This window comes from Bolinopsis microptera, chromosome 7, assembly GCF_026151205.1.
Source record: "Bolinopsis microptera isolate Bmic1 chromosome 7, MBARI_Bmic_1.0, whole genome shotgun sequence".
NCBI classification, from domain to species: Eukaryota; Metazoa; Ctenophora; class Tentaculata; order Lobata; family Bolinopsidae; genus Bolinopsis; species Bolinopsis microptera.
This window is the reverse complement of record NC_087078.1, coordinates 14,980,051-14,990,203: the sequence shown is the minus strand read 5'-3', so window position 1 is coordinate 14,990,203 and position 10,153 is coordinate 14,980,051. Positions and strand designations below refer to the sequence as shown.

The window sequence follows — 10,153 nt, the reverse complement described above, 5'->3', positions numbered from 1 at the left end:
ATGAGCACCTGCAGAGAATGTCCGTCTTCCTCAATATCAACTACAGGATCGGAATCATGCATGTGTGTTGCTGGTGGCTTCTGGAATGGACAAGATTGTGAAGAATGCAGCTCTGGTTCGCTAGTACAAAAGGAGCATCTGAATGCGTCACCTGTGACGGTGGCACATCAACAAACCAAACTGGTTGCCTCTGTGAAGATGGTATGACCTGGAAATGGGACGGTCCAAGCGATGGGTCCTGCAAGCCTTGTCTAGCCAACACATACAAAGCTGGAGATATGATCAGCTGTCAAGATTGCCCGTCTTCCTCAACATCAACCCCAGGATCAGAATCGTGTACATGTACTGCAGGGAGCTTCTGGAACGAACAGGATTGTGAAGAGTGCAGCTCTGGTTCAGCTAGCGCAAAAGGAGCATCTAGATGCATGACTTGTGACAGAGGAACATTAACTAACCAATCAAGCTGCGTTTGTGAGGACGGTATGACCTGGGAGTGGGACAGTCCAATAACTGGTTCATGTAAGCCATGTCCACACAACTCCTACAAGGTCGGAAACATGAGTTTCTGTGCAGATTGCCCATCCTCCTCAACCTCACCACCAGGATCAAGTCACTGTTCTTGTGGCACAGAAACTTTCTGGAGCAACAACAAGTGTATCCTGTGCACAGGAAATGACTTCTTCCAGAAGTCAATCGGAAAATGCACTCAGTGCCCAAATGGAACTACTTCTATTCTTAGCGATACTGCGTGTAGCTGCCTTGCTGGAAACTACTGGCATTCCCAAACAATGAAATGCATTCCCTGTCCTGAGAACTACTACAGTGGAGACTTTGCCGTAGAGTGTACAAAATGTCCTCTCTACACTATTTCGAAAAAGGGATCTCCGCAATGTCAAACATGCGAAATCGGGCAGTATTGGAAGCAATACACTTGTGATGTGTGCAATGAACTGGACAAGATAGGCAATGGAGTCTTTTGTATGACGAACTCTCTAGGAAAAGAAGGGTCCTCTGAAAAAATAGTTCACGGTGGTAGAGGTATGACTGCCATCATAGCTGGCATTGCAGTCGTACTAGGTTTAGTGTGCATCGTCCTAGCAGTCCTTATGATGAAGAAAAAGAAAGAGAAAGTAACGACACCAGAACAAGGAGTTGCAGTAAGGTATTCCTCCATATTGACCCCTAACGTTGAATACAGTGACTGGCCCGAAGGGGCAGGACCATCAGCGGTGAGACTTCAGGAGGAGCCAATGGAAGAAGAAAGAAGTTGGTGTGCTGAATGGAACAACTTCACACCAGGAAGTGAGCACGACGAGAACATCTACTCTTACTTGGACGACAGAGTTGATCAGCTGAGGGAACAAGGAGGTGTCATTTGAGTGAGCTTGAACGAGGGATGTCTCAAAGATGAGTAAAAACGGGCCCGTGAAGCATTGAAGACTGAAGCACCATCTAGGATAAGAAAGACTATTGATCTAGTTTTTATCTGTGTTTGTGTGTTATTAAAACTGAAGTAAGCATTACCTTAACAGAATTAAAATATAACTGCGGTATTTTATCATGTACATTTTAACAACATCATGTACATTTTAACAACTAGGTACATACCTAGTTGTTAAAATGTTAATGTTATTTAGGCCTTTATGATTATAATACACTTAAAGAGTACTTTAAATATCAAATTATCTTCATGCAACCCCCATTGAGAAATCATTTAATTTATGTTATGATTAAAAAATATGTTTCAGTGTGCTTACTGAACAACAAAATAATTCATTTTTTGAGAATTTGGCGATATTTCCCGAGGCATATTAGTTTTGTTACATTGATTGTTTGACGTATTGTAATTTGTATAGTGTATACTGTTAAATTACTACTGTGATGATAGCAATGGAAAAACTTTCATGATCTGATACATACATTAATACATTTTTTCTTATGATTTTTACATTTCCTATCGTATGAAATGTGACAAAGCTAGCTATTATAATTATTGTTCTTACAAGTTTGAAATTAAAATTATGTCAATTTGCGTACTTATTGAGTAACAACATCAAGATCATAAAACAAGCATAACATAAAAGTTATGGGGACAAGTACAGTCAAACCTTTTTATACCTTGACTCTCTATACCGGGTACCTTGATATACCGATTTTAGTACATATTCCGACACAAAACAGGCATTATACAATAATGAATAAGGCCCTAATGGGGTATTTGATACGTTGGACAGGTCATTTGGGAGACTGTACAGATACTGGGGATTAGTATCATGAGGTGAACCTCTCTGTATACCGGGTATTTCTTCTATACCGTGCACTTTACGATTCTCACAAAATTATTTTATCATAATTATCGGCCAGGTAGCACAGTTGGTTAGAACGCCAGCTTTGCAATCGTAAGGTTGCAGGTTCGAATCCCACTGTCTGCCTGGTCGTGGGGTGAGCGTCGTTGAGGTTCAGCTAAGGATCTGAGTGGTCTATATGGACAGTTATATCAGTACCGTTGTATGTACCTAGTTAGTAAATTAGAACATGTTGTTGTAACTTGAGATGGATTATATCCACCCCCTCCCCACACAACATTATACATAACACACAATATGTGTTATAACCTAACCGACCTGTTAGCCATGCTTTGAAACTTACATTTCAATATACAATATGGGTCAGCAGGGCTCCTACTATGTCATAAAGTGGCCTGGGTTGGCGATCATACCTACATTACATTCAAGACCATGGACTGAGCGACAAAACGCACTTAGTGGATTAGTAACTATGGTCCATGGACAGGGAGCTGAATACCTTCATTGTATGAGTTTCATCTAAATGTATATTATATCATAATATCACTTGTTGAAGAGATTGAGTCATCTATATCGATCAATTTGCTGATCATAAGGAACACGGGTGTATTATAATATTGGATGGTCACATTAGATTAATTCAATAATTTATCTGGGCTGTTTTTGCATCTCACTATCAAATTAATTAATCGAGGGCCGGAGTCGGTTGAAGATACTTGATCATTCTCAACAAATCTATCTTTAAGTCTAAATTTTTGAATTGGCTAGTGATACTCCCTTGTGGATGGCTTTGAAATGCCGAAACTAGTCGAGTCACAAGCAGGTCGCCTCGAAGTACATCATTTTCATGCTTCTATAGTTCTATGACTACTTGTCAGATTCATCACATCATTACTGTGGGACGACTGCAGCTACTAATTAACATCACATTCAGCTCAGTCGATTACATTTTGAAATTTATCAATATCCAGTAATGTAATGAAATCTACCAAGAATTGAAACAGCTGTTGAATAATGTAAAATAAACTAAAATAAACTAAAATAAACGAAAATAAACTAAAAATAATGGTGTCCCCTTCGGAATCTTTCAACTCACACTGCAAGAGTCCTCCCAATATGTCAATATGGTGTAAAAGGTGGTCAAAAAATCTAAATCTCACTCCTATCAATATCTATATTTATTCAGTAGCAATTTCACAGGAATACTCTAATATGATAAAAATAAGGTTTCGAAAAACACAATTGCGAAATAATTCATTATACAATAAAACTCCGATAAAACTCCGATTTAACACCCCCCACCGCCCCCCCCCCCCCCCCCCCCCCCCCCCCCCCCCCCCCCCCCCCCCCCCCCCACACTCCTATTTACCGCAAACCCTGATTTACCACTTTGAAGCTTAGCCTGGACAATTAGTTATTTCACATGCATTATTATAAACCTCTTAATTGAGTATGTTTTGATAAAACTATAGCCCTTTTTTGTGTACTAGAGTTTAACTGATCAGAGGAAACCTTCTAGATTTGTAAAAGTTTGAATAACTGTAGTGCACCCAAGTTTACAACATCCTTTTTTCCTTTCCCCAAACTATGCTGTAAATTGAGGTTTTATTGTACTTTCATGCTTGAACTGCAATCAAAGTATACCTATTCAAAGTTCACAAGATCAGATCTGAGTTGCATTTAAAAAAGTACTTTATCACCGACAACTGTTGTAGTAACGACATTGTATCCCTCAACAGCTAAGTTACTAGTAACTTGAGCAATGCCTCCACGTCTACTCGAAGTTTCGTAGTTCAATAGTGTGGAAGTTGCACCGATTCGTTGCAACATAGAAACCATTTCATCAGTGCGGCCAGTCATTCCTCTGGTAATAGTAACTACAACTGAATTATCCGTTCGGTGGACGGAACCACTGGGAACATGGAGACATATTGTATTATCCATCTGAGTTTTCCCAGCTAGAACTTGACATACACTAGCAGAGATTGGGAACATGATTAAATAAGGGATATAAGATATGTAACTATCACTAGTTATTTAACAGTGTTGGCCTAGTGGCCTACCCATAAGGAGGCTTCAACAAACCTTATTTTGATGCACCAAATTGTTTATAACTGATGAAAAATCTGGTGCAATCAAAAAGGGTTCCAATAAGAGTTTACATTTGAGCGTTAGTGATGCACTAGGTAATTATAAGGTAACCAGAATTGATAAAGCTCTAGCTACCTTAGCTAATTAAGATAGGTCCAATGCAATAGATCAGATGCAAAATTGTATAATCCTTATAAAACATACTGTGCAATTATAAATCGTACATGCAGTTTATATTTCAACATGAGCGAGAAATTGATTGTGTTAGAATATATGGTATATTATATACATGTATAATAAGCAGTAAGCAGTAATTTAGGTATCGTATTGAAGAACATTTTTGTATTTCTATTAAATCACATTGAGATAAGTCTATCAGAATAAAATGTTATATAAAATGTTATATAAAATGAAATTATAATATTTGCGACAACATTTTTCTTAAAAACTATCAGTTAAAAAAGATACAGTTATTGCTGTATCGTACAAAAACTTCTGACATAAACCATATTATTATACAAAAAGGAAATGATCGAGAGATTTTTAAGAAATTTTATAAAAAGAAACATAACAGTTATTTCGTAAAAAGTTCAAAATGATCACGAAGTTTGGCTCAGTTCCATGACAACAATGAAAGTCTGACCTAAACCTGTCGTACTCCCCAACTTATAACCCAACCGTTTTGCAATCTGCATGACTTCATTTATGTCATTTGGAGACTCCCAAAATGTCTTTCCAAGAGCAGAATTTGATCGTTTAAGAGTGGCACCCAGTTTCTCCATCAGATCTGGGTTACTCCCCTCCTTACCGACAGTGGTAGGTCCAGTTCTCACATTTATTTCAGTCGTTAATATCAGAAATCCATCCATTCTAACTAAATGGTAAAGAAAGTTGGGTTGCATATTGTTGATGAAGAATAGATAATTGCAACAAGTAATGCCTTATGAAGGGGGTCAAACTCAATTTCTAGATGTAGAGAGTAGAAGACATTAATTTTCTAACTATAAAAGGAATCAGAATATGGACAAAAAACGATGAGAAATTTGGGAAATTTAGAAAAACCATAAAATACAGGTGTGATGAAACGAAAGTTTAGACATCATTTAACAAAGTACTTGCTTGAATCGAGCAAGATCTTAAGAATAAAATGTTTTGATTCGAAATCAAGTCAAGTGACTTACTGAAAAACTTGAAAGAATACACTTATTACTCCTTTCAAAAATAAAGCAAGAATTAAACCTATAATTATAAAACCTGAAAAATAATTTTAACTTCAAAAAATACCCTAAACCATAGAAATGAATAAAAAATCAAAAAAATAATCATGTATCAATTATTCAAACAAAATTAATTTTAGCCTTAAAGACAAAGTCTTGGTTTTCATTCATATAACTAGAGGCAGAAAACCAGATCTAAAAAATCAAACACATTCATCAAAAGTCCACAACAGCAGCACTGTCCTCCTCAAATGACACAGTGATTTCAGAGAAGTGCTGTAAATCGTTCATCCCAACATGCGGTACATCCGACCAGTCAGACGTGGACCATCTGAAGGGAGGTTGTTGCTCAGCTGTAGGTCCTGCTGCTGCACGGAAACTCAATGACTTCATCATCTCTGAAAGAGAAAGGGTATTCAATAAATAATAATATGTACATACTTACTTTGGAAGTTCTTGAAATTCTGAATTCTTTAACCCAAATTTCTTTTTTGGATCAAGAAATATCCCTGAAAACCATCAGAAACTATTAGAATTAATCGCCAGCCTCCAGAAAAAAGTGCTTAAAAACCTCTTATTTTTGAGTAATCTTTACATGTGCTTTTGTCATAAAACGGCAGAAAAAGAGTTGTGAATTATATTAATGAATAACTATCTCAATTCAAATTTTAAATTCTTTGATATTTACCAGCATTGGTGCCCTTGTAGTCTGTTGCACCATGAAGTCTGTGACCCAAAAACGGGAGAAGGTAAGTCCCATTAGCAGGGTTAAGGTCACTTCTTGCAGCAATTGAATTTTCAGCAGTGTAAGGTGGCTCACAATCACACTTTGAGAGGGGGTCGTTTTTGTAATCATTGTATCTCATAAGATCATACAGTGTTTCCATATCAACAACTTTGTGCTGATCTCTTTTGAAAATCAATGCTCTTGGAGTGGTGTCATAAGCAAACATGGGACCATATTTATCAACAGATACCTGACATCCTGACATCTTGAATATGTCTGGATAAAACGGAGTGTTGTAGCTTGACCAGTACTTTTGTTGTCTTAGAACATCAGTTTGATCAGCTGATGTAACGTAACCAGGAATTTGTTCAAGGACCCATAGTGTGCCGTCACTTAGAGATTTGGCAGTTGGGTCAAACTTGTTGTAGTCAATAATCATCCATTGGTTGTTGTATGTACCAGAATTGTACTGCTTGAATGTGTCTGCCCATTCTTTGCCAGAAGATGCCAATCTGTTGGCAATGACACTCCTCATGAACTCAGGAACACTCCCCTTCGGTTTTACAAACTCCCAAAGTGATGCATTGCTATTGCCTATAGTAGTTTCCATAGACAGTAATCCAGAACTTAGAAGTGAGTAATCATCACCACTACTCACATAACCAGGATAGGATGTGAAAACCTGCCGTTTACCTGAAGATTTTGCCTTTGGCTATTGACTGATTCGAAAAAAATATATGAATGAAAAATTGTTTTAAATTGCTGATGTAACCGTTAGGGTTCCATAATATGTTATCATTTGATACCAAAAGTCAGAATACAATATCTAAGTACCTGGAATTCTGCTGCTCATATCTTCTGGACCTTTTCTAAAGTTAAAGATATAGTTCTTAGCAATCCTGATCATACTTTGGTAACTATTCCATGTGATGTGGGATGTCAGCAGTTCATGAGGCAACCATTTAACTAAAGCTGAACATGACCCAGTTCCAAGCATGTGTGCCCTTTCAACTTTGTCACGTTTTCTTGCACGAACTTCTTTTAATCCGCCACCCAGTGCCTGTTCCAAATCCTCAAGATCACCACTGAGATTCATGAGATAAAAGTCACGAAGTTGTAGCCTGCCTGGATACACCATGTTAAATCCGTCATACAGACCTTGAATCTGTCTGCTGAGAACACGAACATGGTACCAATAATTTGACACACCTGCCATTTTATCTATCTTATAGTTCATCCAGTACTGATTTTCATAAACAAATTCATCGAGTTTGTTGCAGAATTCAGTTGCTTCCTTGCAATAAGTAGACATTGTATTCACCCAACTTTGTAAGATCCTCTCTGCGGTGGCATAGCCTTCCCCAACACCAGCTGCATGGGCCTGGTCAGCATCAGGATAAGAACCATTGGTTATGATTGTCAAACTTGTCCAACCAGTGGATCCAAGAGAGTCATTGAATTCAACAAATGCAATGAAATCTCCATGAGGTTTATGGGACAGGACTTGATTTCCCTCAGTTACATACACAGTTTGGTGAGATATCACCACTGATAAAAGTGCAGCGCACAATGCGCCAATCAACATGCCCTGCAATATGGAAACTTATTTGAGATCAATAACTTTTCATACATGTTGGTTAATTAACGTTGGGATTAACATTTTTAACACATAACAATCATTATTAACTATCACAAATCAACATGTTAAGCTACGATCAGCTGCCCTGTTAAAGGCTGCAGAAAGGTGACAGAATTTGATGAATTCAGGAAGGAAATTCCTAACCAATTGGATCTTGCAGTATGCCACATGAGTTAATAGGTAAATTGGTCAAAATTTGGCATTTGTAGGTAATTAATAATTATTAGCCATTAATAATGAGCCAAGTAATGCATACTGATGTATATTTCAATGTTTCTCACAACGGTACTGGCTAGTAGCTGATACCTGAGTGGTTAATAGCTGAAACTATGATCGTTTAAATACAATAGAATTTTATTTTTTCGAATTTTCAAAATTTGATTGAAATATTGCCATTTTCAAGTCCCATCACCAGATTGATCACGCAGTGTGGGGCAATCATTGTTTCAATGTGTGACAATTTTTAGAGACTTATATAATGTATTGGCAAATTGCTCTAAAACACATTTTTTAGAAAATTTATTGTCGAAACCTCTCACATTCCTACAATTTTACATCAACATTGAACATGGTATCTGAAAAATCTGCTCTAGAATCTTGTATAATGCAATGGTACCGTGTAATACACTGTAAATCATAGTACTGTTATAATAATCTCCACTATTTGTAACCTTTCATATAAGATATCAGATTGTTTCATTGGCCTGGATGCAAGAACCCTGTCCTGAATGGCTTCCGATATGTCTTCGACAAACAAAGAGACGACACCTCCTACTGGAAATGTTCGGATTTCCGAAAGGGTTGCAGAGCCCGCATCTCTATCGTGGACAAACAACTGATCACACTCACCCTGTCCACCATGCTGAAACGACCGTCCACGTCAGCAAACTGAACTTGAAAAGAAAGGCTTCTGGTGGAGATCAACCGACGAAATACCTCGTATCTGAAGCAGTTGGTGGATTGGGTTACGAATCTGGAGCAAAGCTTGGGCCTTGGCTGCCAGCTATCATCCTCATGGACTACGAGCTCGCCATTCGCAACGCAGTTGGCCCTCCACTACCAGACGTGGAAAACACTTGGATCGGACATCAACCACCAATCCTAACTTCGCTCTCCACATTTGGAATTCAATACGAAGCTGCACCATGCACAGATGAAGATTCCTCATTCATCCAATATCGCAGAAGGTTGGCATCACGTATACAAATTAGCAAGTAACAGTTCAGATCATGTCTCTAATTGAAATGTGTCTTATTGAAATCAGATCACAATTTCGGACAGATGTCGTTTTTTTCTGGTACCCTGAGTCGGACAGATGTTGCTGTCGGACAGGAGTCGTGTTACCAAAAATATCACAGACCTAGCCGGTTTGCTCTCCGCCAATAAAACTGTAAACCCTAGCAAATTCACCGCCAGTCGCCACATCAAGAGCACTCTACTGAATTCTCTCTGTGAACGAACAATATATAGCCAGTGGCGTAACATTGCCTTGTATCACGTGGTGACCCCCACGGTCGCTTCACTATAGCGTCTTCGACGCTACAGGGGGAGCCGCGCACTTCGTGCGCGGCGGGTCATACAACGTATGACCGTGGGGGTCACCACTTCGACGCTACAGGGGGAGCCGCGCACTTCGTGCGCGGCGGGTCATACAACGTAGGACAATGCCGCGCGTGCTTTTTCCGCGCAAATTTTTAGTTTTTGGCCTATTACTTTCACATTTTCAGTTATTATCACGTAATTATTATGACATCGTAATAAGCTCATCGAGACAAAACTTTTGGTACTAATATTTTAAGATTTAAAGGAAAATTATTTTCAAAAACTTTAAATCTGAACACAAGAAATTTTGACCAAATTTTTGAAACTTTTTGTGCTTCAAATATTATAATTTTGGTACTAAAAGTTGCGTCTGACTAAGCTCATTACGATCCTGTATGAATTATTTCAAAATATTCAGTATGTTAGGAGTAATAAGAAAAATACAATTTAAAAAAAAAAGTAAAATACAATTTTTATTTTCTACAGAAGAATCAATACATATTGAATTATAAATATCCGATAATTCCATTAATAATCATTAAAAGTTGCTTTGTCATTTGTAAAATCAAAAACGAAAAGCCGTACGCTGAACTGTGAACGCGCTTGGCGTTTTTTCTGCAGCTGCCTAGAT

General features: G+C 38.0%; 2 protein-coding genes across 2 annotated transcripts; one reads left to right on the top strand and one right to left on the bottom strand.

Moving 5' to 3' along the window:
- The first annotated feature begins 104 nt into the window (after window positions 1-104).
- Window positions 105-1,379, top strand: LOC134818740 (variant-specific surface protein VSP4A1-like). The gene has a single exon (XM_063828385.1). It carries the CDS (start codon window positions 105-107, stop codon window positions 1,377-1,379), a length of 1,275 nt encoding a protein of 424 aa, XP_063684455.1.
- A 3,385-nt stretch (window positions 1,380-4,764) lies between these two features.
- On the bottom strand, window positions 4,765-7,939 carry LOC134818027 (putative phospholipase B-like 2). The gene is made up of 3 exons (XM_063827438.1): window positions 7,176-7,939; window positions 6,303-7,034; window positions 4,765-6,012 (listed from the first exon to the last, which is right to left on the bottom strand). The coding sequence occupies exons 1-3, from the start codon at window positions 7,924-7,926 to the stop codon at window positions 5,831-5,833; spliced, it is 1,665 nt and encodes a 554-aa protein (XP_063683508.1). The 5' UTR covers window positions 7,927-7,939; the 3' UTR covers window positions 4,765-5,830.
- Between the last annotated feature and the right edge of the window lie 2,214 nt (window positions 7,940-10,153).

Coding starts and splice junctions, on each gene's coding strand:
- LOC134818740 (XM_063828385.1), top strand. CDS start 105: ATGCAGCTCTGGTTCGCTAGTACAAAAGGAGCATCTGAATGCGTCACC.
- LOC134818027 (XM_063827438.1), bottom strand. CDS start 7,926: ATGTTGATTGGCGCATTGTGCGCTGCACTTTTATCAGTGGTGATATCT. Junction 7,035..7,175: donor TATGAGCAGCAGAATTCCAG/GTACTTAGATAT, acceptor CAAAATCTTCAG/GTAAACGGCAGGTTTTCACA. Junction 6,013..6,302: donor CTACAAGGGCACCAATGCTG/GTAAATATCAAA, acceptor TTTCTCTTTCAG/AGATGATGAAGTCATTGAGT.